The sequence below is a fragment of the Venturia canescens genome, chromosome 8 (assembly GCF_019457755.1).
Source record: "Venturia canescens isolate UGA chromosome 8, ASM1945775v1, whole genome shotgun sequence".
Classification (NCBI taxonomy): domain Eukaryota; kingdom Metazoa; phylum Arthropoda; class Insecta; order Hymenoptera; family Ichneumonidae; genus Venturia; species Venturia canescens.
Genome location: NC_057428.1, coordinates 22,144,864 through 22,172,443, shown reverse-complemented (window position 1 = coordinate 22,172,443; position 27,580 = coordinate 22,144,864). Strand labels below are relative to the sequence as shown.

Genomic DNA, 27,580 nt, shown 5'->3' with positions numbered 1-27,580 from the left:
GGGGAGCAGGCTTCTGATGAAGCCCGTGAAGCTTTAGATAAGGGCTGGTCTTCGATGCGCGAGGATCTCAATTTTTACTGGAATATTGTTTGATCATTTTTCCCAGTGTCAACGGTACGCGACTCGAGAAAAATTTCAGCTGCAATTTTGTTTCGTCGATTATACAATACCTCGTGCGACCGGTGAGAATAATGAAAAATCTTCAATATATTGTAGTTTTATAGTGATGATCGGATATAAGCGCGATTCGGTCACCGCGATCGTATACGATGATGTCAAGATTTCAAGTTGAATGGAAATTGGAAAAACGTTTTTTCGAATTGTATAAAATATTATTTATTCATATTGTAGTATTATACTGCGATTGCTCTCAACATGTTCAAATACATGACGGATGTTTTCATTATCTGAAAAATAATATAAATAACGATAGTAGACGAAGCGTGCGAATGAGAGTGCGGCAGTCGAGATTTTCCCCAAGCTTCAAAGAGTTTATTACTTCGAGCCTGCTGAGACTCGATTCGTGCAAGTTTTCCATTTCCGTTTTTTCAATATCGAGTACTTACAATACCAAAGCTGCTCATAGAAAACTCCATCATGTGTCCAGCGGTCAGTTGACGAGACGAGTTCGATACGGCCATGATCGGAACGATCGCGAGGCCGTTTTTTTCCGACAATCGTGGCCAGTCGATCATGTACGCGGCTCTGCCAATTTTCTGAAACTACAAAAAGTCTTCATTTTTTATTTTATAATAAAAATTTATCTACGCAAGTGTTACGAGCTATTATTTCGTATATATACGAAATAGAGATGGTAACTGCGCGGATGCATGCAGAAAGAAATTCTCTATAGCAGGTATATATGAACACGATTGCTTGCCTGTCCCTTGAGTAGTTCGCCAATGTGGCAAAGGATGAATATATTAAATACGTATGATGTCAGCAGTATAAAATACGTCATAATGGCAATAATTTCGCTGTTGTTCCAAACCTGAAATATCCGCAAACTGTCTGAAATTTTCGTTCGTATTGCATGAAAAAAAAATTGTATCGATGGATCTCGCTCATCGGGTTCTCGCTTATCGATGACGCGCGTGATATTCGCGATATACCGTAGCTAATCGCAGCGATGTTAAAGGCGGAATAATAAATGGTAAAAGCTATATTTGTTGAAAGATGTTTGTTACCGTCATGAGGTAGTATTCGAGCAAGCATATAATTCCTGTCGACGCGACAACTTCAATGAGAAATATATCTCTCAACGCTCGATCAATATGAAAAGTTAGCCTGAAAGGAATAAGATTTTTAGAGCTATAAACTAGCTCGAATATGATAATTATTGAGATGCTTTCGCGAGAGAGGAAAATGGTAATGTTACCGAAGACTCCGTGCGTGACATTGTATCGCCAAAGATAGTCGTTTCTCGATTATTTTTCTGCATTGTTCATCAGCATCGACGATACCATCGAAGAGGATATTTAATCGTAAAATAACGATTTCAATTTGTCCACAAACGTGACTAACGAAAACCGCGGCTAGATTGCAAATAGTAATGGTAACGGTATATCGGACGAATGCGGAAACACAAATGAGAAAAAAAAGAATTTCATAAGTCGGAGAAGCTTGTGGATCGATGAAAATATCGTAACCAGGATAAACGAGAGGTCTTATCGTAACGTTGTATTCGTTGATTTTGGAACCCTTGAGAATAGGCAATATCGTGTGATACGACATTCCACCTGTGTACAAGAACAAACTACAGACTATCGTTATTCCTCGTCCAATGGTCGCGTTTCTCCTCATTATCGCAAGTTCATTTTCACTCTCGCATGTAATCCAATTATTTTCGATCTTTTCGACGCACTTTTTAATGTCTTTCGCGCGCAATACCATTAATGCGTATTTGAGAAAACTTGCGAATGAGGAGCTCACAGGACCCATCAAAATGAGCCTGCGGAGAGGTTTTTTTTCACGAAATGCTGTATGCAAAGCACCTGGTATGAATGTAAAAACAATCATTACGGTGCATGTTAGAATTATTATGAAGGATATCCTTCTCGATCCTCCTGCTGACGAATCGCTCGACTTTGTTATCGGCCAAATTCCCAAAAAAGTAAGGAACCATCGCGTATATTGAAACGTTTGTTTTATATCGTTATCGCAATTTACATTTTTCACACACTTGTAACGGTTATCATCGCGATCTTTGATGCTGCAGTCCCACCAGCAACGAATCATGGTCCGCGATCTAATAAGTTTTATACGCGACTGCTGCATATGCTGCTGCGCGCAGACCCTTATTGAGTCAACGCCCTGCTATTATATTTATTTATCGTTCTTTTCCGCGTGGGTTACCACGATGAGGAAAAATAGAGACGCTTTTCATAATTATAACTACTATATCTCGCGGTGATTGATTTGTCGCGGTATAATTTTTAAGATCATGCGCCTTGGAAATTTAGCTCCGCACGCTCGACTATATACGCGCATGCTCATTACATTTTTCGGATCGCTCCGCACCACGATCGCGGTTACCACCTCGTTTATCACATGTTTTTTCAATTTTTCTTTGTTTCCTTTTTCGCTCGAATGCACAGTACCCCCGCGCGTTGAACCAGCGCGTACATATGCACGCTTGCGGTCTTTGAAAACTTTGTACGAATAAAGTAAAATCTTTTTTAGTGCTTTTCTCTGATCCGGATACTTTTTATTCTGTCCTGTAATTGCGCGCGCGACGATACATCATCGTTTCTCGCCAATTTTTTTCTTTTCATCCTCTTCGCTTTTATGACGCGTTGAATTTTTTTCTTTTCTAGAATTCAAAAGCAAATGTCGCCGCACTCGCGGGTGCTGTCGCGTCAATAAACGGTTGAAACGTATGTATACCATACGCGAATGGAGAACGTCAAGTTCTCCGTGGATAAATATTTGGTATTAACTCATCGTTACAAAACGCATGCTCACGCAAACGTATGCCGACAAACGATGCATTATTCCGAATGATTGCGCGGATGCAATCGCAATTTTCAATAAACTATTTTTATTGAATTTTATCGTAAGTACAAGTTTTTTGAGCGTTTGAATAATTGAGGCGCATAGAGTCGTGGCTTCTAAAATCAGCATTTTCAGCTGCAAAAATGTATATTGATTTTGTCTGCACGAAAAACGATTAAATATAAAAGTATATGAGTGACGGAGTTCTGTAAAAAAAGATCACGATATCAATCATTCCCCAGATTAAAAACGACGATCCCTCGTGCATGCTGGTCATTCGAAACTCGATCGATGGAGTAATTAATTTTTATTCAGGTTGTCGTGGCTCGTAGCATATTCAAATACGTAACGGATGTTCTGATAATCTACAAAAAGAGATACAAAATTGCTCATCATTGGAATAAAGTATAATGTAAAAATTGAATCTCGAAGCGTCGCATAAAAAAAAATTGTACTTACCACTCCAAAATTACGTATCGACAAATCTAGCATTCGTCCGGCGGTTAATTTACGAGGAGAGCCCGTAATGGCCATAATCATTACAAGAGCGAGGCCAAGTTTGTCAGGTAATCTATACCAGTCGATCATATAGGCTGCTTTCCCGACCGCTTCATACTAAAGTCAAAAATGTTTCCGCATATATTCATCGATGATATATTTTGACGCGAATGTGAATTTTTTAACGATAAGAACACTCTCGGTGTTGTGAGTTACCCATAAAATAATAAAGATAAAAGGTGAAAATGATAAAATATATAGGTATAGAGGGAGCAGCAGCAGGTTTGCATTGGCGTGAATTGACAAAATGAAGTAACGCGCGAATGAAAAATTATCAAGATAAAAAATACTACCTGCTCTCGAAGAAGTTGGCCGATGTGACAAAATATAAATACATTAAAAATGTAGGATAGCAGCAATAAAAAAAAAGTGATGAAGCTGACTGTATCGTTGTTGAAGAACGCCTATAAGGAATTATATACGAAAGTTTATGAGCTTTTACGCCGAGCGAGCCGGGGAATCGCAATCGTTATTACGGTATTGAAGAAAAATATATTTAAAAAAGATGAGTCTTGCCTACCCTCATACAGGAATATTCGAGCAAACATATGCTCAATGTCGATGACATTACTTCGACGAGACACACTTCTCTCAAACTTTCATCGATTTTCGCTGATAATCTGTGCGAAAATAACATTTTCTATTTCTCATTATTGTGTCAGATTCGTAATATGTTTGAGAGGGAAAAAGTGAGAGGGCAACGATTGATAACGATTGATATCGCGTGAACAATATAAATTCGAGTTCGAATAACATATGCATAATTGATTACCGCAAACCATTGACGTGTCCTCTTATTATGAGGGATATTCTTTGGCGCAATTGATCTTGCTCATTCGAAAAATGATGCTCAACTCCATCGAAGATTTTAGAAAAACGTAGAATCGCTATTTGAATTTGTCCGCAAGCGTGAGTCACGAAAACCGCGGCTAAACTAATGATCCCAATAGTAACTGTATATCTGACGTGGGCTGATATACAAATGAGAATAAATATGATCTCGTAGGCGGGGGTGGACTGCGAATCGAGGAAAATGTCATAACCGGGATAACCCAAAGGTCGTATAGTTTGATTGAACTCGTTGATTTTCGTACCCTTGATAATGGGAACTATCGCGTGAAAAGACATTCCACCGGTGTATAAGAACAAAGTGCAAATAATCGCGATTCCTCGTCCCGTGTTGGCGTGTCGGATCATTATAGCGCGTTCGTCCGCATTTTCTACCCTCATCCAATCCTTATTTATATGCTCGAGGCACTTTTTTATCGTATCCGAACGCAACAAGATGATCGCGTATTTGAGTACGGCTCCGAACGATGCCCCAACGGGGCCTAATAAAACTACTCTGACGGCCGAATTTTTTTCGCGAAAAAACGTGTGTAGAGCGCACGGTACAAATGTAAAAGCAATCATAAAGAAGCAAACGAAAATAATGAAATGTGACAAATATTTAGCGCGTTTTGACGAGTATTTCGTGATCATCGGCCAAATTCCCGATACCGTGAACAACAATCGAGTGTACTCTGAAACGCTCGTTCAACATGATCATTCTTCTCCTCCTCTTCGTAATCCTTTCTAACATTTTTGTAACGAATCGAAGAACTTTCGCGTTCGTTACATTCCATCGTTCACTGCACTAATAAAATTGTATCTGCCGCCGCGCGTTTGCGACGATTACCGACTCGCGAAGACATGCATTTATATTCTCTCCTCTGCATTTATCAATCAAATTTAAAACGGTCAACATTTTAACAATAAAAATCCATTTGCTCAGAAATTTATAAGGACATGCGCGTTGCGTACGCCAAAGGGCGTTCACATTTAGTAGCGCAAGTATGTTGTATCGCCCCCCCCCCCCTCCCCCCGATTCTCCCTGACAACGCGACGATTCCCCTACAATGGAACACCCTATTTCCCTTCCTTGCCCCGCCCTTTAAATTGATTCTATCAAATGTTTCGGATCCTCGGACGGGAACGGTACGTACGCGAGTCGCTTCGCGAGCTATAATCTCCTCTTACGATACACACAACTATTTTTTCTTCTTTCAATTATCAAAGATTCGGTTTATTCAATGCGAGAGAACAGTTCAATCTCCACTGATTTTTCTTATAATTTGTATCGTATTATCTTCACCTTGCACGGGTAGACACTTTCTCCCGGATAATCTTCTGTGTCCCCGTATTTGCATCAATTTTAAATATATCATATATTTGAGAACCATTTCGAAGCAAATTCTTCTTCGAGCTCTTTCGCCCTCCCACAAAGTGATATATTCGGTCGCTGAATTCGAAGCTTTCGGAGCCGGTTCAACAGTTTTTCATAACCCCCGTGCACGTGCAATATCTATTTTAATTGTGCACTACGAAAGCGTGGCTCCGTGAAACGTGAATCGCGGTGGCATACGAGAGAGAAAAAAACATCGTGGAAATGTACGTGCGCATATGAATTTCGTTACTATTCATAATGAACTCGCGATTGATTGAGATGAAAAAATACCCGATTCTGAAGCAATTCACCGACGTGACAAAATATGAATACATTAAATACATAGGACAGTAATAGTAATGTATAAGTCACCAGAGACACCGTATCCTTGTTGAAGAACGCCTGGAAATAAAATGAGCGAATAAGCACTGGAATAAAATGAGGTTTGTTTGAAATTTTTATTTTTATTATTATTATTTTCATAATTCCTCACCCACATACAGGAATATTCGAGCAAACATATGCTCAGTGTTGATGACATTATTTCGATTAGACACGCTTCTCTCAAACTTTCATCAATTTTTGCTGCAAATCTGTGAGGATATGAATTGAGGAAAAAAAAATTGTATAAACAATCAATTATATGCGCGAAGTGGTTTTTAAATTTATCATAAATAATGGCATAACTCGTAAAATTTATAATTTTTTCGGAAGTATAGTTATTGTGCGCAAATATATGGAGTATACGAAAAAATTTTACTCGCGTATATCACGAATTTTTTCAACTCCGTTCGACTCGAGCTAATGGAAAAACGATTGAGCACTTGGGCAAAGTCTTATTTCTTCATTTACGTTTGCAAATTCCGCTGTTGAGCAAATAATGATGATAAAATTGTATCGCGTGTTGGGCACGATTATTTTATCATGCTCCATGCAATGATAAAAGTGCATGGGATAAAAGTTCAATGCATTGAATGTACGAGAGCGAACCGATTGCGAAACGAGTATCGGCAAAAATATTAAATAATGAAAAAGTGCGATATATTGGTATTGATGATTACCGTAAGCCGTTGACGTGACATCTGACAATGCCCGATATTCTATCGCGCAATTCATCTTTTCCCAAATATTCGTCGATTCCATCAAACAGTTTGGTCAATCGTAACATTATAATGTCAATTTGTCCGCAAGCGTGGCCGACGAAAACCGCAGCCAAGCTAATGATTCCTATGGTAACGGTATACCTAACGTATGCCGAGAGACAAATGAGAAAAAAAGTGATTTCGTAGATCGGAGAACGTTGGACGTCGAAGAAAATGTCATAGCCAGGGTAGCCCAGTGGTCTAATTGTTTCATTGAACTCGTTGATTTTTGTGCCTTTGAGAACGGGCACCATCACGTGGAGAGACATACCACCGGCATACAAAAAAAACGTGCAAACGACAGAAATTTTTAGTCCGGTATTTGCGTTATTGGTCATAATGGCATGCTCATCGGCACTTGCGACCATCATCCAATCCTCTTTCATTTGGTCCAAACAGGTTTTTATCGTATTTGCGCGTAATATAATAATGGCGTATTTGAAAATCGCTCCGAACGAAGCTCCGGCGGGACCCAGTAAAACTAGCCTCACGGCCGAATTTTTCTCCCGAAATATCATGTACGAAATGGTCGGTATAAATGTAAAAGCGATGATTGAGAAGCAAACGAGAATGATGAAGCGCGACAAATTTTTTAATCGTCTCGACGGGATGCTCGTTATTATGGGCCAAAAGCCCAAAACGGTCAAAGAAATTCGAGTGTACCGAAACGTTCGCTTAATATTTGTTTCATAATTATTGTTTCTGATGCTTTGGCTGATCGCGGAGTCCGTACCGTCCTTCTTATTAATCCGATCCATCGCCCGATACGAACAAGCTTTTTATCGCGACTGCGGCACGCGACACACACCGCGGAGCTAAATCATGCTTCATATTCTCTTTTTCCCCTCAATTTTTGAAGCAACTTGCGACAACCAATATCCATTTTACTTTCCAGCTAATAATAATCCCGCAAATTTTATCATCGTGTATACATTAATAAGAAGCAGGACATGCGCGTTGCAATCTGCTCGACAGGTCATTCACATATTGCGCTTGTTCGTCGCGAGCACTGCTTTCCCCCCCTCTCGCGGACTAAACGCCGCAGCGATTATCCGCCTCCGTTGAACGTCCTTAGCAGCTTAAACCGCGGGCGTGTCATCGATTCGAACGGATGTCGCCTCTTCGGATATGTATTTTAATTGTACGCTGAATAATTCTCTGATTTTTTAAGTATATCAAATTCGAGGTTCCAAACATTTATTATATCAAAAAAGCACGCGCGCTTATTTCAAACGCGACATAAACGTAACACACATTTTGTCGTCATTGCGTTCGTTAACTTAAGCCACACATGCAAATATGATGAATTTCAATTCTAGCGTGGACTATCGGAACGTTAAAATCCGTAATTGAAAATAAATTGTGCAATAACTCACGTGCTCGAAAGCATTGCTCGTTAACATAGTTTCGTTATAAATTTGTCTGTGAATTTACGTGGATGATTCACTCGGGTGAATTATTACCGGTAAACAACATGCACACACCAAACGTATTCCGTAGGGCTGCCAGTTTGCAGCGGCATATGTCGTTCCTTAACCGCGTAATTCCTTTTAATATACGCGTGAAAGACGAAAAATTGCCGTGCTTAAAAATATTAAGATATTCAACGTTAATAAGATATGCAACACAATGTGAGCCTTACGACTTGAAAAATTTTCCGAATATTTCATGAAATTTCACCGCATCGCTTGGCAAAAATCTGCTTTCACGCCCTTTAATTAACGCTATTTCCACACACCGAATCAGTCTTCGCGTATATGATGTTCGCACGCTCGTTGAGATATACTCTATAAATTTGGATAGGCGGTATTGTATGAATATATATCAAGCTGATTTCTTTTTGATTGCCGATTGTCAGCACTATACGGTAGCGAGTGATATTTTCATGATGTTGTGATCTTCATCATTATATTCAAGTTGTCGTAGCTCGTAGCATGTTCAAGTACGTAACGGATGTTCTAATTATCTGTAAAATAGGCAATAAAAAAATAATCGAACGAAGGGAAAATGCGACGATCGCGCGAAAATGAATATTAGATCGAATTGTTCGGGCGGTATATATACATATGTATAATAATTATGACCTATACTTACGGCCCCAAAGTTACGTATCGACAAATCTAGCATTCGCCCAGCCGTTAATTTGCGAGGGGAGCCCGTAATAGCCATAATCATGACCAGTGCCAGTCCTAATTTGTCCGGTAATTTGAACCATTCGATCATGTACGCGGCTTTTCCGACCATTTCATACTGATCGAATAATCATTAAAATATGCAATTTATTTGGAACGTAGTACGTTGTTTCCAGTGCACGATTAAATAATTATTATCGGATATCGTGAATTCAGGAAAATATGCGAGCTTGCCAGATTTGAATAAGATTGATTGAGAAAATAATACCTTGGTCTGAAGTAATTGACCGATGTAGCAGAATATGAATACATTAAATACGTAAGATATGAGTAATAAGACGTAAGTGATGAGACTCGCGGTATCCTTGTTAAAGAAAGTCTGAGAATTTGAAACAGAGGCGCATGAAAAGCTATAAGTACGTATCGATGAGAAAGTGCAATTGATTAGTTTGAGTGTTATTGAAAATCTTTCTTACCCACATGCAAGAATATTCAAGCAAACATATGGTCAGTGTCGATGCCATTATCTCGACTAGACATGCTTCTCTGAAACTCTCGTCGATTCTCGCTGAAAATCTGGAGAAAAAGTTATATACGCATAACGAAGAAAAGAAAAATTAAAAATGGTAAAATATAGAAAATTCAAACGTATTCTCTAAAATAGCAATTTACTTTCCTACATTTATTTCGTATGAGTATGTAAACATGTGTATTCCGACGTGTATAGATGCGTGAAAAGTGAGCAATTTATATATTGAAAGTTCTGATATTAGTTATTGTCGTTACCGGAAACCGTTGACGTGACACTTTATGACGTTCGACATTCTTTTGCGCAGTTCATCTTTGTTTAAATAACATTCATCAATTCCGTCGAAAAGTTTAGCCAACCTTAGTATTACAATCTCAATCTGACCACAAGCGTGGGCGACGAAAACCGCAGCCAAACTAATGATTCCTATGGTAACCGTATACCTAACGTATGCCGAGAGACAAATGAGAAAAAATATAATCTCGTAGGTCGGAGTACGTTGAACGTCGATGAAAATGTCGTAACCGGGATAAGCGAGGGGTCATATCGTTTCATTGAACTCGTTGATTTTTGTACCCTTGAGAATTGGTACTATTAAGAAGAAAGAAAAGCCAGCGGTGTATAAAAACAAAATGCAAACAGCGACGATTTTACGTCCGGTATTCGAGCTGTTTGTCATAATGTTATGCTCATCGGCACTTTCAACAATCATCCAATCATTTTTCATTTGATTAACACACATTTTTATTGTATTCGCCCGTAATAGGATAATGGCATATTTGAGTATGGCCCCGAATGAAGTCCCTATGGGACCCATCAGAACTAGCCGAGTAGCGGGATTTTTTTCCCGAAAAATCATGTACGAAGTGACCGGTACGAAAGTGAAAGCGATCATTGCGAAGCAAAGTAGGACACGTAAATGCAAGATATATTTTGACTGTTTTGATGTAGTCGGCCAGATACTCAAAACGCTGGCAAAAAAACGAGTGTATTGAAACGTTTGTTCAATGTTACGATCATAGTTCTTGTTTTGGACTTTCTCCTTAATTCCATTGTTGATTTTGTTCTCAATCCGATCCATCGTCCGATGCGAACAAAGTTTTGACCGCGACTGCACGCAGTCATCGCGAGACGGGTGCGGCTTATTCGCTCTTTTTCCTCGTTTGCATTGCATTTCCAAGAAATACGTACTCGCGTTTAAAAATATCGATTTCATTTCAGTTTTTCACTAATATTAAGATACTTCGCTATGTGGTAAATTACGAAGGACATGCGCATTGAAGACCGACGAGGGGCGTTGAAAATTTGCGCAAGTTTGTTACCGCTTTTGTCCTAGCCCTGTTTCCCTGACGACGACGACCACGACGACGATTCCCCTGTGTTAAGGCGTTTAACGCCATCCTGTGCTAATACTCAGTCTCATTGAGTTAACCAAATGTTATGTGTACTCGAATACCCAAATACGTACGCGGGTTACTGCACCCGTGAAAAAGACTCCGCTGTCCGATACTTATTGTATAAGGTAACTTTTGCAGACGAACATAATAAGTTCATTGACAAAACAACAGTTTCATACCTACGCGCGTTTCGATCTGATACAAATGACAATTTTTCATTTCTCACTTTTGTTTTTAATCTGCGCACTATTAGGGGAACATGGGGCAAAGTGGATTTTTCTAAAATTGTAAATTTTGGGGCAAAGTGGACTTTCCAAAAATTGAAGATGAAATAATTTTTCAACATCTTTTTTCAAACGCAGAATATGTTTTCTTCAACACTTTTCTTAGTATTAACGTGTCATGGAACAACAAATTGGAGATAACTAACCGAAAAACATGGACACTAAGAAATGAAATATTTGAGTATTTCTCTATATTTTGTGAATCTTTAAGGTTTAAGTACCTGAGATGTTTGCTTCATTCATATGAATTTTATACTAATCGCATTGATATCCAACATCATCATCATGTCAAAAATAACATATGACAAAATATTATACGACAAAATAACCTAAGGATAACCGTATATACACATCGAAAGTGTTCCAAACCCACCTAACGATTTAGTACACACATCGCGCGTGTGTGTCCGGAACATTTTTTGATGTGTGTGCGGGATCGTTGTGGTGCGGGTTCGAAAAACTTGTGATGTGTGTGCGGAATCGTTGGGTGGGTTCATAGCACTTTCGATGAGTGTGCTCTAAACTCGTTTTTTCAAACGTTATAGTTTTTTCATTATTCGTGTTATTTTTATCGTACATTATTTTATCTTTATCTTATTTTGACGTGACACCCATTTATTATTTACTTATGACATGACGTACAATGGATCTAGTTTTCAATCGATTTCAAATAGAATACCTCGCAAAAAAATATGGGAAACATCTGATAAATAAAATTTAGTGACTTTTGCAGCTTTTTTTTCGCCAGCCAATTCGACCTGACACGATGGCCAGAATTCGGATGTAACCCTTAACAGTTTTCGGAATAAACTTTATTTTCGTATATGCACTCGCGTGTTGAAATATTACAACGATAATGTGGATTGAGACGATGTTCTAACAGAGAACTTTTCACGAAATTCAAAATAAATTTAAAAATGCGCCAAAGTGAACAATATTAAAAAAATGCTCTACTGACGCTTCTGACTAATTTTCTCGAATGTACGATGAAATTAAATGAAATTTGAATTGTTTGAAAAAAAAACTGGGGCAAAGTGGACACAAACATTTTTTTTTTTTTCAAAAGAAAAGTCCACTTTGCCCCATTTTTTTTTCAAACAATTCAAATTTCATTTAATTTCATCGTACATTCGAGAAAATTAGTCAGAAGCGTCAGTAGAGCATTTTTTTTTCGAGGTGAAGTCCACTTTGCCCCATAATTTTTTTTTACAGAATATGGAAAATAAGTGTGAAAAATAAATTTTTGAATGCAATAGTATATAGTTGACAGAACATTTGTAAACCGATACATCTAGCTTAAAATTGCTTATGGTGTCCACTGTGCCCCACGTTCTCCTATATCATTTTGCATGTTCGCAAAAGTCAATCGCCTCTTCATAATTAAATTCATCGATCCTTAATTCGGTCTTCGACGTTAATTTGTTGACCCTCGTACTTGGCACAAACGATTTTTCAACGGATCGCGTCACAAAAAAATCAACTAATGCGCTGAAAGTTTATCTTTTCGAAATCGGAAGTTTAAATTTTCGGTGCATGTATGGTGAAAAATAGTATACACTCTACGGGAGTGGTATTAGACTACGTCGAGCCGCGTGTTTGTGACAATTCTGCCCGCGGTTTAAAGTAGTCTACTTGCCCTCCTTAGGTGGGTAATATACTATTTTTTTATGTCCGGTTAAAAGTACCTTTCTTTCGGAACATGCATATATCGACAGAAGATGTTTTGATGCCTGCCCCGACATTTGCTGCACGAGCGAAGCGAGTGCTGCTGGTCGGGAGCAGGCATATATGGTCAGTATCGATGCCATTATCTCAACTAGCCATGCTTCTCTGAAACTCTCGTCTATTCTCGCTGAAAATCTGGAGAAAAAGTTATATACGCATAACGAAGAAAAAAAAAACTAAAAATGGTAAAATATAGAAAATTCAAACGTACTCTCTAAAATCGCAATTTATTTTCCTACATTTATTTCGTATGAGTGTGAAAACATGTGTATTCCGACGTGTATAGATGCGTGAAAAGTGAGCAACTTATATATTGAAAGTTCTGATATTAGTTATTGTCGTTACCGAAAACCGTTGACGTGACACTTTATGACGTTCGACATTCTTTTGCGCAGTTCATCTTTGTTTAAATAACATTCATCAATTCCGTCGAAAAGTTTAGCCAACCTTAGTATTACAATCTCAATCTGACCACAAGCGTGAGCGACAAAGACCGCGGCTAAACTAACGATTGCTATGGTGACGGTATATCTAACGTATACCGAGAGACAAATGAGAAAAAATATGATCTCGTAGGTCGGAGTACGTTGAACGTCGATGAAAATGTCGTAACCGGGATAAGCGAGAGGTCTTATCGTTTCATTGAACTCGTTGATTTTTGTACCCTTGAGAATGGGTACTATAAAGAAGAAAGAAAAGCCAGCGGTGTATAAAAACAAAGCGCAAACGGCGGCGATTTTACGACCGGTATTCGCGTTGTTTGTCATAATGTTATGCTCATCGGCACTTTCAACAATCATCCAATCATTTTTTATTTGATTAACACACATTTTTATTGTATTCGCCCGTAATAGAATAATGGCATATTTGAGTATGGCCCCGAATGTACTCCCTACGGGACCCATCAGAACTAGCCGAGTAGCGGGATTTTTTTCCCGAAAAATCATATACAAAGTGATCGGTACGAATGTAAAAGCGATCATTGAGAAGCAAAGTAGAACGTGTAAACGAGAGATATATTTTGACTGTTTTATTGAGGTAGTCGGCCAAATACCCAAAATTCTGGCAAAGAGACGAGTGTATTGAAACGTTTGTTCAATGTTACGATCATAGTTCTTGTTCTGGACTTTTTCCTTAATTTCATTGTTGATTTCGTTCTCAATCCTATCCATCGTCCGATGCGTACAGAGTTTTCACCGCGACTGCATGCATGCAGTCTCTCCGCGAGTCGGGCGCAGCTTATTCGCTCTTTTCCTCGTTTGCATTTTCATACTCGCGTTTAAAAATATTGATTTCATTTCAGTTTTTCACTAATATCAAGATACTTCGCGTTGTCGTAAATTACGAAGGACATGCGCGTTGAAGACCGACGAGGGGCGTTGAAAATTTGCGCAAGTTTGTTACCGCTTGTTCTAGCCCTGTTTCCCTGACGACGACGACGACGACGACCACGACGACGATTCCCCTGTGTTGAGCCGTTTAACTGTGCTAATACTCAGTCTCATTGAGCTATAACCAAATGTTATGTCTACTCAAATACGTACACACGTACCCGTGAAAAAGGCTCCGCTGTCCGATACTTATTATTGTATAAGGCAACTTTTGCAGACAAACATAAATTCATTTTGCATGTTCGTAAAAGTTAATAGCATCTTCATAATTGATTGAACAATCGTTTTTTTCGGTATTCGACGCATTCATTTGTTGATCCTTGTAACCGGCACAAACAGTTTTTCAACGGATCGCGTCACAAATAATAAACTAACTCTACCGACTTCGTCTCAATAAGACTTTGTTCGTAACATGTTCAGGTAAGCGAATGAAGTTTTTATTATCTAAAATAAAAAAGCCGTCAATTTTCTTTATCGTTCACGGTGATAGCAAGTGAATAATTGAAATGGAAAAAATGTAAAAAAAAACTCACAGCTCCAAAATTGCTCACTGACAACTCCATAATGTTCCCGGCTGTTAATTGACGCGGACAGTTTGCCATAGATATAATCATGACCAGAGTCAAACCAGTTTTCCCTGGCAATCGATACCAGTCTATCATGTACGCTGCCTTGCCAATTTGTGAGCACTGGTGATACGTTATTTTTGGTAAATATTTAGTATCGCACGGCACTGCACCTACATAATCGGCTGGTAATTTTTTTTATCACTTCGTTATGACCTGAAAACATCATAACTATAATATTCAAACCATAACTAATGGCGTACTTCGAAAAAAATAATTTACAAGCCGAGTATAGGTGTAGTGCCATTTATCATATTTTTTTCAACCGTTATATGCCGATCTTATGAAAAAGTGTGCGAGTAATAAGAGCATATGGATCAGTCGGTATATATTGCAACCGCGAGTGCGAGAGAGATAGTTGCGAATTTGGAAAGTGAAATTTTTCCACACCGTTCTCGTCCGATTGAAATAACAAAAATGTCAGCCTATTTTTGGCCATCGCTCTGTGTGGAGTGACAGAACTTTTTTTTATCGGTCAAAGTGTATCAAGAATTTCGATTTCGAAAATTCCCCAAGTGAGGTTAGGTGACTGATCCGTACTCTTAACGGATATCGTTGCACGCATGAAAATAGCCGGGATCGGAAAAAGGAATTAAACAGATGCGAAAAAAATAATGTAAATTTTGGAAGGATAATATATACCTGTTGCTTGAGTGTTTCTCCGAATTGGCAAAATATATACATATTGAAACTCATCGATATGAGTAGAGCGACGTAAGTTATAATACCGAGAGTCTCGCCATCGTTCCATTTCTGAAACAAAGCATGCGTCTGAACTGCTCAACAGAGACCTTATTTGTTAAAAAAGAATGCTTGCTCGCGTACAATATTGAGAGATAAAAAATGAGAGGTGAGAAGGATATTTCACCTGTACACAGTAGAATTCGATCAAGCAAACAACGATAATTGATGCAGCGACTTCGACGAGACAAATTTCACGAAGCACCGTTTCGATCATCGCGGTTAATCTGTATGAGGTTTATAAATATTATTCGCGAATGTTTACACGGAGAGAAAATTTCACTAAAAACTACTATGGTGCCATAGAAGTAGAGTTCTATATCGGTAATATTTATTAATTCTTACGAACATACATAGTAATTTTTTGTGAAGCGACTCGATGAAAATTGATGAGTGATGTCAAAATAAATACATCAGTACACATGTATATACCGGTATATTATTATCGTACAATCGGAAATGAAATTCTCTTATTTACCATAGTAAATTTCTAAACACTTTGGCGTATGATTGATGCTTGTGTTCGAGCTCCTCAAATTTTACTATGTTCAACTGTAAATTTCAATTGTGAAAACAGTACTAAGTATATAGCAGAACGGCATAATAATTCTACTTGATGGTTCATCATCGCGAGTCAACATAAATTTTACAACGTTTCCTTGGTGAACTATGTCAGGAAAAAATAGCACAGTTTAAACCTTTGTTACAGCAAAATACGCAATTTAAAAATTTTCATTCAGAATTGACTTGGAAATTACAATATTTTTGGTAAAAATCTTCAAAATGGGCGATATAGAACCCCAATATCATGGTAGCATAGTAATTCTTACTATTTTTTCTCTTCGTGTATATCTCGTTTATATGAACCGTTTCTTACGATCCAAGTTGAATGTGCAATGAGAATGATCGTTCAATTACCTGAGTATTCTGACGTGAGATTTAACAATGAAACCAAGACGACTTTGCACAGTATTGCTCGTTTCGTTGACATCGTCGAAAAGTGTATCAAGCCGAGACACCATAATATCAATTCGACCGCTGGTATGAGCCACGAAAACCGCTGCCAAATTACACGCCGCAGTTGTAATGGTATACGTTACCCAGGCAGAAATGCAATTGGTATAAAAAATAATGTTGTATGTAGGACTTTTTTGTGAATCAACGAATAAATCGTAGCCAGGATAAACGAGGGGTCTGAGGGTTTCGTTAAATTCGTTTGTGTATGCGCCTTGTGAGAGTGGTAACACGACGTTGTACATAATCCCACCACCGTACATGAAGGCACCACAAACAACGGTTACGTCTATTCCTAAATTCACACTTCGCATCATTATCTTACGATCGTTTTCACTCACTATTTCCATCCAATCGGCCTCAATATATTCGATACAACTTTTGATGAGTTCACTATGAAATATCATTGAATAATATTTGAGTAAATTCGTTATACAAAAGCCAATAGGACCGAACAATATAGCTCTTTCAACCGGATCTTTTTCCTTGAATATTATATTTGCTGTACATGGTATCAAAACAAAACATATAAAGCCCGAATACAAAACCCATAGAAATTTGGAGCTATATATTTCCCATCGTTTTGGATCTTTTTTCACCATTGACCATACACCGAGACTTTTTAGCAACCATCGGGTACATTGCAAAGTACGAGCTACGTCGGTCGAATAATTTTTATTCGGTATATCGTTCTCGATCGAGGCTGCCTCATTTCTATCCAACATTATGATTCCCATCCGTCGCGAGATTTCTAGAGTTACTGCCGAGGTTTCCTGCTTCATTTTCAATATCAAACAAATTCTGCATCTCTTTATCTCTCTCTCTCTCTCTCTCTCTCTCTCTCTCTCTCTGACAACTCTTCGAGGTTCAATGGACTCGAGCTACAGTTCGCGTATTAATGCTCGCCCCTTATAATCCCTCATCATCAATAAATATTATCATTATCGCTCATGATCATTTTTATTGGCATTTTCTGAAGAGGTGCGCGCGTCTCGGGCAAAAGAAAAGTGGGAGAAAAGTGGTCGGGTTCTAGCTGTTTTGCGCAAGAATCCTCGTATCCTCAACGGTATTGTTATGAATTTATTACCTGGACGACGCTCATGTTACATTATATGTTTGCACCAATTGAATCTACTACGACGGTGCAGGGGTACCTAGTTTTATTTTCGAATGCTCAAACAGTTGACGCTTTCTGTGTAGCTTATCGGAAAATACGTTTGCATACTACGTAGTAATGTTTGTTGATGTTTGTTGATTTGAACTTTTGCAGTGCAAAGTAAAATTTTTCGACATATAATGAGCGATAATGAAATATCATGACTATAGAGAGAAGATGACATTTCATGCATCCGCTCACCAGGAATTCACAGAAAAGTTGACCCTTGTTACTTCGGCAGATATAATCGGTGTAATATTTCACTCGTGTTTATTTAACGTAGTTTGTGTGCTAACGCGAGATCAAGAGTGATTGTGTTCCAGCCCAAAAAAGAAATATCCGAAAAAGAAAAGGCTTTTTTTTAACTAGGGAGATTAGTTTTTACTTAATAAACGATTTCTTAGTTGGCATTAATTTATTTTTCACGTATAAAATAAATGGGATAGGGGAATATGGGGCAAAGTAGACTTTTATGAAATTGTATATTTTTGGGCAATTTTTTCAAAAATTCAAGACAAAATGATTTGTCAAATTTTTTTTTCAAACTGTGTTACATGTCAAAATAACACTGCGACAAAATAATCGGACAAAGTAACATGTATCAAACTAACACGAAGACAAAGTACGACGAAATATCACAGACAAAATACACTATGACTAAATAACCTGATAACAACCGTACATACATCGAGGGTGTTTCAGACCCGCCCAACGATTTCAGACACACATCGCACGTGTATATCCGGAAAATCTTTCGATGTGTGTACGGTATCGTTGGGTGGGTTCATAGCACTTTCGATGTGTGTGTGTGTGTGTGTGTGTGTGTGTGTGTGTGTGTGTGTGTGTGTGTGTGTGTGTGTGTGTGTGTGTGCGCGTGCAGAATCGTTGGGTGGGTCTGGAGCAGTTTCGATGAGTGTGCTCTAAACTTATTTTTTTGAACGTTAGTTTTCGTATTTTTGTATTATTTTGTCTTCATGTTATTTTTTGTCTGGTTATTTGGTCGTGTGTTTATTTTATTTTCGAGCTATTTTGACGGGACATCTACTTACTTCTTACTTCTGAGATGACGTGCAGTGAATCCAGTTTTCAATCGATTTCAAATAGAGAATACCTCGCAAAAAATATAGGAAACATCTGATAAATAAAATTTAGTGACCTTTGGACAGCTTTTTTCTTTTTACCAGCCAATTCGACCTAACATGATTGTCAAAATTCGAATGTAATCCTTAACAGTTCTCGGAATAAGCTTTGTTTACTTATACGTATTCGTCGTGTGTTAAAATATTACAACGTGGTAATGTGGGCTGAGACGGCGTTCTTCTTTCGTCGAATTAGAACGTCAAGAAACAGACAAATTTTTTCACGAAATTCAAAATAAATTTTCTCAAATGTACGGATTAGTCAGAATCGTCAGCAGAGCATTTTTTTCAAGGAAAAGTCCACTTTGCCCTATATATTTTTTTTTTACCAGGAATGGAAAATAAGTGTGAAAAAATTTTTTTTTAACACAGCAGTAGTTGACAGCACATGTGTGAATCGACACATCTAGCTTAATTACTTATGGTGTCCATTTTGCCCCACGTTCCCCTATATTTCACTGATAGAACGGGTAAGTTCTATATTCTTTTTTTCTGCGTTGTACAGAACGTTACGAATATTATGATATTATTCATTTGGAAAGATTAGTATATTTGGCCATGCAGACGCCTTAGAAGAGTGTATATCGTTGCGATGCGACAAACCTCTGCTTTGAATGAAGCGACTTATTAATCGGCCATTGCTCGTAGCATATTAAGATAAATCACGGAAGTTTTGATTATCTAAAACGTGAAAAACCGATCGATCCGCATGTGTTAGTTATTCCCATGTAATAAAAAAATAAGCCAACATGAAAAGTAATAAAAATGAATGTAAGCGCAAATACCCACAGTCCCAAAACTTCTCACCGACAATTCCATCATCCGACCGGCTGTCAGTTTGCGGGGATAGTTCGAAATGGCTAATACCATTACCAGGGCTCGGCCGGATTTGCTTGGTAACCTGTACCAATTCATCATATATGCTGCTTTGCCAATTTTTTGACACTGTTTATTGATAATAAAAATAAATTAATCCATCACCTTGTACAGTCCAGCACACGAATATTATTTACGCGTTTTTCGTTCGATCGGTTCACTTTTGCGTCCGTACTTTGGAGTTTGGACCAAACGGATCTGGGCAAGATTTTGAATGATTTCGATAGTCCAGCAAAGAATCAACTTTTCATTTTTCATTTAGAATTTAATTGGTTCCCGCGCGATCGCGATTCGTCGCAACACCAAATGAGCGTTTTATAAAATACCTGTTCTTTTAGCAGTTCGCCAATGTGACAAAATATATATATGTTGAAGCTCAATGACAGGAGTAATACGAGATAAGTTATTATTGCAATAGTTTCACTATTTTCCCATTCCTGAAAATTGAGGACTGGTAGAGACGACGGAGGGGATATAAACAGGTCGAAAAAATGATTTTACCGTCAAACAGTAGTACTCCAGTAAGCAAATGATCAGGGTCGATGCGACAACTTCGACGAGACATATTTCACGTAGCAACGTTTCAATAATTGACGTAAATCTACAAATTGAACAAGACTTATTATCGTGCGTGTTTCTAATAACGATTCGGATGCGAATAATCTGATTGCGTCGTCGCACCTAAGCACTCTGGTATGAGAGTGAATGACGAAGCCGAGACGATGGTGTAGAATATCGGTATTCCTTATATCATCGGTACCGTCGAAAAGTGTACGGAGACGCGACATCATTATTTCAATTTGACCGCAAGTATGAGCTACGAAAACGGCTGCTAAGTTACATGCCGCCGTGGTGATGGTATACGTGACACATGCGGAAATGCAATTGGTGTAAAAAATGAATTCGTAATTGGGGCTCGTCTGAGAATCGAAGAAAATATCGTAGCCGGGGTAAACGAGGGGTCGGATGGTTTTGTTGAATTCATTTATTTCATTGCCACGCCATAATGGCATTATTGTGTGATACGATAAGCCACCGGTATACATGAAAACAGCGCAAAGAACGGTCAGATTCCGTCCAACGTTAACATTGCGCTCCATTATTTCTCTATCGTGTTGATTGTCGATTCGCATCAAGTCGAATTCAACGTGATTTATACAATTTTCAATAATATCCCGACGATATATAATAGAACAATACTTGAGTATGTTGGTCAAGCAAAAACCAATAGGGCCGAAAAGCATGAGTTTCACCAATGGATTTTTCTCCATTAAAATCATGTGTAAAGTGCACGGTATCATTATAAATGCCATTAGGATCGAGCACAATGATATTAAACACTTGGAACGACCAATTTCCCACGTTGTTGGATTTTTTTTGACCAGCGGCCATACGCCGAGGATCTCGAGTAACCATCGGGTATGCTGTAACGTACGAGCTACGTCCGTTTTGTAATATTTATTCCGTGTCCTTTCGTTCTTGTTCGTAATTCCTAACCGAGTGAAATCGGAGCTCATGATCGTATAGCTCGAGAGTTCAGGTACCACTGACTGCAACAATTCAAATGCAACGCGCTGCTGTTTCTTCTTTCGATAGACTCGGAATCGCCCTCGAGTTTGCGCTTCATCGAGTTCTCGCACATATCTCGCGCAGAGGTAAGCGAACTCGAGCCGCGTTACGTACTCCTGCGTTTTGTACCGCGATACACAACAGTAAACAGTAATCGAGTGCGAAGCCTTAAAATTCTCTTTGCGATCTCACCCTAAAAGTTTCTCCGATACAGAAAACTACCGTCCGGAAGGAAAAAAAAAGAAATGTACGGGAATAATCCTGCGCCCAACGTTTTACCCCTTTTTGTTGTGAGTTTATATTCCCGTGACAACGGTAAGAGCGTTCAATTCCATATTCGTTTTTTTCATTGATCTCATTACAGTCCCAACTTTTGTCGTGCAAGCACACTCGCGTTCTTTCGTTAATCCTTGTTTTACCCGTGTTATAATACGAAAAAGTGCAACTACCGATTGAATTTGGCGGTTACACTTTTATGTGCATGTTTTTTCATTATCCAAGTGTGTATCGATATATCGTCGTGATGCGAAAAGAACTTATTTGCGTGTGTTGTGCCAATGTATAAAATGTGCTCGGATTGAACTGTAAAAGTATTAGATTTTTATACCCTTCTCGCACTGTGAAAGTTTTGTTGAAAATTCGTAAACTGGTTTTGTAAATTCGAAAATTATTCACTTTTCCACAATGATGTTCCAAATCCATTGTTTATATCTCAATAAATAAAGGAACAACTTCGATGAATATTTTTGAGTGCCCCCGCCCCAAACGGAAGTGTATTAATTCTTCATTGATATAAAATATTTTTGACGTTCGAGGCGTCACGAGTTTGGTGTAATCCAATACAATAAAAATTTCAAATATTGTTCTTCTGCGTATACGAATCAAGATGCAATAACGAATCATTCACTTCGATGTACATGAAAATTGCAAAACTGTTTTTAAAAAAAAATTAATTAAATAAGTTTGGGTCATCATTATGTGGGAGTCATAATTACTCTTAGGAATATTTCAATAAGTTAAGATTTGCAACAGATGCAAATTGTCCAGTAATTTTTTAATTTTTTCAAATGAACGGATATATACATTTCTTGGCGAGTTTCGACGAGAAAATCTCTGATTCTGATGATAACGAATATGCTTATGCGGATAACATCTGAAAATAGTTGCATTTTTCGATAGTGGAACGATGTGACAGAGATGCGAGGATAAACAAATGGAAAAAACCTGGAGTATATCTTACATATGGTTCAAAAATAATCCAAAGTTGCAAAGAAAAAATGTTTCATTCAATTAGCCATCGTTCGTAGCATGTTAAAATAGACCGCTGAACTTTTAATTATCTAAAAATAAAATGCGCACGCATTTATCTGTTTTCTTTCGAACGACGAGGAAAAAAAAATGATGAAATACATTTAGAAATACTCACAGCCCCGAAACTGCTGATAGATAGTTCCATCATTCCTCCAGCCGTCAAATTACGCGGAAAATTAGCCATGGCGATTATCAAGACGAGAGCGACACCGGTTTTGCCAGGCAAACGATACCACTCGATCGTGAATGCAGCGTTACCAATTCGACCGCACTGCGCGTATATGCATGTTACGATCAGAGATTCCGCATTATTTAATCTCAAATTTTATTTTCGTTCTTGTGCTCTCTCGCAAGTTTACGTATATCGCACAATTGCGTATATACCGTTCATTTGCAAATACCTGTTCCTTGAGTAATTCACCGATATGACAAAATATGAATATATTAAAATTGAATGACAATAGTAGTACGAAGTATGTTATAATTGCAACGGAGTCGCTGTTATTCCATTCCTAAAAGAGAGAATGAAAAATAAGCTACCTACTCGCTTGAAAAAGAATCGATTCGCAAAAAGAAAAAAAAAATCGAAGAAAGTTTACCGTAAGACAATAATATTCCAACAGGCAAATTATAATGCTCGATGCTACGACTTCGACGAGACATATTTCACGAAGCAACATCTCGATCATCGAAGTGAATCTATAAAAAAAAAATTAGAAACGAGCTACGAGCGCTATATGAATATGATATTATATATTAATTATATAATATCATACGCCCAGTATGTGCGAATTGAATTCAATTAAATTGATGATATCACCTGAGTACTCGAACGTGAGATTCGATAACGAGGCCGAGTCGATGTTCCGGAAGTTTGTCCGCTTCGTCAATGTTTTCGTAAAGGGTCTCGAGGCGCGACATGATTATTTGAATTTGAGCACACGCGTGAGCAACGAAAGTCGCTGCCAAATTACAAGCAGTCGTGGTGATGGTATACATAACGAAGGAAGCGAAGCAATGAGTGTAAAAGATTATTTCGTAAACGGGGCTTTTTTGTGAATCGACGAACATATCGTAACCGGGATAAACGAGAGGTCTTATCGTTTCGTTAAATTCGTTGATTTCATTACCCTGCCACCATGGCATCACCGTATGATACGATAGGCCACCGGTATACATGAAAAGTGCACAAATCATAGTAAGCTGGCGCCCAACATTTACGTTGCGGACCATTATTTCCCTATCCTTCTCGCTCTTTATCGACATCCAATCGCGCTCGAGGTGTTCCATACAACGCCCAAGTAATTTACAATGGAACACTAGCGTGCAGTACTTGAGTATATTCGTTATGGCGAAACCGACCGGACCAAAGAGCATCAGTATGACCAACGCGTTATTCTCTCTTAAACTCATGTGCGAGACAGAAGGTATAACGATAAATGCCAAAAGTGTTAAGCACAATGTCATTAATAATTTTGAGCTCCAAATTTGGCATTTTTTGGAATCTTTTTTCAACATTGGCCAGACACCGAGAATGCTGAGCAACCACCGGGTGTGCTGCAGCGTACGAGCAACGTCTGTCGCATATTTTTCATTCGCGATGTTATTTTCCGTCCGAATCGCATGATCGAACGCCGAGCTCATGTTCGCGTAGGGTTTCACGTTACCGCCACGGCGGGTGACTATCAATTGGAACAATTTTGCCTGCGCTTTTTCTCGCGCGGGGAACAAATCATTTAAACAAGTTTCTCGGGTTGAAAAAAAAGTTCGAGTCGGCGCCGTTCTACGTGTTTCATTCTCCCTGTTTCATCGAGCGCGAGGGAGTACATAGGGAAGAAAGTGAATAAGATGCGATGCTCCGTTAACATAAAAAAAAAAAAGGATTATGTTTTCTGCGCAAGTCTTTGTTGTTACTTCATTTCCGTGACAACCGACTGTTCGTATTATTTTTTGTCCCGCGATTGCTTTCATTGTAGTTTCGAGAGTACGTCTAAACGTGGAAAAACGCGCTGTAAAAAAAAAGACGATCGCTATGTGTAAATCTAAAAATGTTCAGTTTTGTTTTTGTTATACCTATTACAGCAAAAACATGTTTTTACGAAACTACGTCTAGTGATATGGTGTTTTGCCAGTTGTTCGTTTCGCCGAGTGCTCAAATTTATTCACAATAAAGATAGTATGTATTTGCGCGATGCTATTGGAGAATGGAAAAAATCATCTGTACCTATAGTCTTCGGGATAGGAAGTGAGGAGAATTTTGAAAATCCTTTGAAAAAAAAAATGCTGCAAATTAAAATTTGCAAATTGCTTCCTCAAGATGGTCAAAATGCACCGGTGCTCAAGATGCACGATGCTCAAAGCTTACTCCATGAGGTGTGCTACATTTTTCATTTTGGCTTTCTCATAGAGTAAGCTTTGAGCATCGTGCATCTTTACCATCTTGAGGAAGCAATTTGCAATTTTTAATTTGCAGCATTTTTTCTGTATACAAGGAAATAATGTATTTTCTCTACCTTTTTTTACGAATTTTAATTTACCTCTTTGTTTAAATCCATAAAAAACAACTGAATGACGAGCCATCAGAAAAAACAGTTTGCAACTTTCAATTTTCATCGTTTTTCTATTTACATTGAAATTAAATAATTCCGATAACTTTGCTGGAAAGTATAGAGGAAGTACAGACTTATACACAATATCTTACAAAATTTCTAAAAATTGAAGCGGTTAGACGATTTTTTGAAAAACTCATATTTTTGTAAAATTCAAAATGTCATAAAATTTAAACCGCTCAACCGATATTCCCCAAATTCAATACCAACCTTCCCATTATGATAGTCCATTTATAAAAAAAAAACATTATTAATAAATCTCTAAATTTTCGAAAGTTAGAGCGTCGACACCATCTTTATGAAAATTTCAAAACGTCGTCATATTCGTATTTTTTTTCAAATTCTGATAAAATTATCAGAGAATGAAAGGCTTGTATAGATAAACATCAGTGCAAAACGGTAGCCCTGTATCTCAAACCGTTTCCGAGTTATAAACGTTTGAATTTTGCAGTGCCATAACATATACACACACACATTCGGACATTTTTTCTAGATATGATTTTTCAATGTCTTGGAACATTTTGAGCACATTGACATTGAAAACTGGAAAAAAAAATTTTTCATCGTCACAAAGCTTCCTCTATGAGGAAGCAAAAATATTGATATTCCGCTCATCTTAAACGAATCGCATGCCTCGTGAAACTTGATATCAATAGAGGTTATTTGTTGTTTTTTGGAAATAATGTTCGCGCATACGAAGCTATAGCGACACATTGCAATTTTGTGATTTCAGATATTTTAGCGGACGAAGGCAGCCGGAAAGGATCGAAAGTGACGCGGCTGTAAAACCTAGGCTGCAACAACATGGGATATATTCTCAAATGGAAATGACTTTTTGAACGTGGGTCGCATGTATTTTGGCATATCCGATAGGAGGAAAACGAAAAAATACATATCTTCGAACTGACAAATAAATTTTCATATACGAGTACATTAATTTCATATCATTTCCTATAAATCGCGCTGATTAATGCGATGGGGGCTATAATAAAAAATATCATCGTCATTGCTTTTCATTCGCGCAATGAGTAAATTTCATGTGGAAGTTATTATTGATTCAAAAATTTACTGCCCGCGATTTTTTTATCCGGCCATCGTTCGTAGCATATTTAGGTATACCGCAGAAGTTTTCATAATCTGAAAAAAAGTCACTGGCTTCCAATAACCGAACCAAAGTTATTTGACAGATTGGCGATTAAAGTGAGGCAAATATATATATACTCACAATCCCAAAACTACGGACCGATAACTCCATCATTTGTCCAGCTGTTAATTGTCGCGGAGAATTAGCCATCGCTATGATCATGACGAAGAGAAGACCAGCCTTGCCTGGTAATCGATACCAATCGCTCATATACGCTGCATTGCCAATTCGGTAACACTGTTCGTTGACATAAAATAAGAAATCCCGCAGTACAAGAGTCTCTCCCCTCCCCCCCCCCCCCCCCCGCGATTAGAAAAAATATCGATTGAGTTATGATAGACGATAGACTTTTTGGTACAATAAAGAAAGATGACTAAATGAGAACTAGCAAGGGACAAAAAATTCAATTCAGTTTTTACATTGTTGATTTGGAAAAATTGCAGGCATGATTTGATAATTTAATTACCTGTTCTTTGAGAATTTCACTGATATGACACAGTATGAATAGATTAAATGTTAACGACACGAGTAATAGCACATAGGTGATTATCGCGATGGCTTCGCTATTTTCCCACTCCTGTCAAAAAAAAATAATTTTTCAACAACTTGGAATACTCTTTTTGTTAAAAGATGATATGATGATGAATACATCATGTTCAATCGATCAGCGGTCGTGCTCGCCTCGCATATTTCAAACGTTGCGTACCGAGTGACCGTGTGATTTCACCATTTTTATAAACCTTGAAAATATAATTATTATCATTTAATAAAATACAAAAGGGAGCGGGACAAAACTTTTTTGTATCATCTTGTAGAAAGTGGTTGAAGGAGTTTTCGTAAAAATTTCGTAACGCGAAAAAAAAATGTTGTAGCACGACCGCTGACGTTTTAAAAGAAGCTTAACCGTCAAACAGTAGTATTCCAATAGACAAATAATGAGGGTCGACGCGACGACTTCGACGAAACAAATCTCACGAAGTAACATCTCAATCAATGACGTTAATCTACAAGCAGAATACAAAATAATCTACAAAGAT

General features: G+C 38.0%; 5 protein-coding genes and 1 long non-coding RNA gene across 9 annotated transcripts in view; 1 reads left to right on the top strand and 5 right to left on the bottom strand.

Moving 5' to 3' along the window:
• The first annotated feature begins 48 nt into the window (after positions 1-48).
• LOC122414751 (uncharacterized) lies at positions 49-26,332 on the top strand. The gene is made up of 2 exons (XR_006261810.1): positions 49-182; positions 26,133-26,332. It is a non-coding gene; the product is annotated as an uncharacterized lncRNA (long non-coding RNA).
• The window catches only part of LOC122414731 (putative odorant receptor 92a), a 45,606-nt gene continuing 18,372 nt past the window's right edge, over positions 347-27,580 (bottom strand). The window contains exons 1-5 of one of the 2 annotated variants that reach the window (XM_043426286.1): positions 1,379-2,657; positions 1,188-1,287; positions 881-991; positions 567-722; positions 347-407 (exon numbers count right to left, since the gene is read on the bottom strand). In XM_043426286.1, coding sequence (XP_043282221.1) covers positions 354-407; positions 567-722; positions 881-991; positions 1,188-1,287; positions 1,379-2,277 — 1,320 coding nt within the window. In that variant the 5' untranslated portion in view covers positions 2,278-2,657 and the 3' untranslated portion in view covers positions 347-353. Of the gene's footprint in view, positions 408-566; positions 723-880; positions 992-1,187; positions 1,288-1,378; positions 2,658-27,580 lie in introns of those variants that run through there. The other variant, XM_043426289.1, reaches the window with a different exon arrangement.
• LOC122414742 (odorant receptor 63a-like) lies at positions 8,051-14,515 on the bottom strand. Of its 2 annotated transcripts, none has more exons than XM_043426305.1 (5): positions 13,313-14,515; positions 9,509-9,608; positions 9,301-9,411; positions 8,995-9,150; positions 8,051-8,866 (listed from the first exon to the last, which is right to left on the bottom strand). In XM_043426305.1, exons 1-5 carry the CDS (start codon positions 14,137-14,139, stop codon positions 8,813-8,815), a joined length of 1,248 nt encoding a protein of 415 aa, XP_043282240.1. In that variant the 5' UTR covers positions 14,140-14,515; the 3' UTR covers positions 8,051-8,812. The 2 variants fall into 2 exon arrangements, with proteins under 2 accessions (XP_043282240.1, XP_043282241.1); XM_043426306.1 differs by lacking the exon at positions 13,313-14,515 and adding an exon at positions 9,819-10,103.
• LOC122414739 (odorant receptor 67c-like) lies at positions 14,635-17,487 on the bottom strand. Its single transcript, XM_043426302.1, has 5 exons — positions 16,644-17,487; positions 15,853-15,952; positions 15,627-15,737; positions 14,892-15,047; positions 14,635-14,802 (listed from the first exon to the last, which is right to left on the bottom strand). Exons 1-5 carry the CDS (start codon positions 17,474-17,476, stop codon positions 14,749-14,751), a joined length of 1,254 nt encoding a protein of 417 aa, XP_043282237.1. The 5' UTR covers positions 17,477-17,487; the 3' UTR covers positions 14,635-14,748.
• On the bottom strand, positions 19,348-21,432 carry LOC122414738 (odorant receptor 4-like). Its single transcript, XM_043426300.1, has 5 exons — positions 20,592-21,432; positions 20,412-20,511; positions 20,237-20,347; positions 19,824-19,979; positions 19,348-19,715 (listed from the first exon to the last, which is right to left on the bottom strand). Exons 1-5 carry the CDS (start codon positions 21,425-21,427, stop codon positions 19,662-19,664), a joined length of 1,257 nt encoding a protein of 418 aa, XP_043282235.1. The 5' UTR covers positions 21,428-21,432; the 3' UTR covers positions 19,348-19,661.
• LOC122414746 (odorant receptor 4-like) lies at positions 22,523-24,148 on the bottom strand. 2 transcript variants are annotated; one of them, XM_043426310.1, is made up of 6 exons: positions 23,611-24,148; positions 23,390-23,489; positions 23,192-23,302; positions 22,906-23,061; positions 22,720-22,819; positions 22,523-22,632 (listed from the first exon to the last, which is right to left on the bottom strand). In XM_043426310.1, the coding sequence occupies exons 1-5, from the start codon at positions 24,078-24,080 to the stop codon at positions 22,766-22,768; spliced, it is 891 nt and encodes a 296-aa protein (XP_043282245.1). In that variant the 5' UTR covers positions 24,081-24,148; the 3' UTR covers positions 22,523-22,632; positions 22,720-22,765. The 2 variants fall into 2 exon arrangements, with proteins under 2 accessions (XP_043282245.1, XP_043282244.1); XM_043426309.1 differs by having other exon boundaries at positions 22,613-22,819.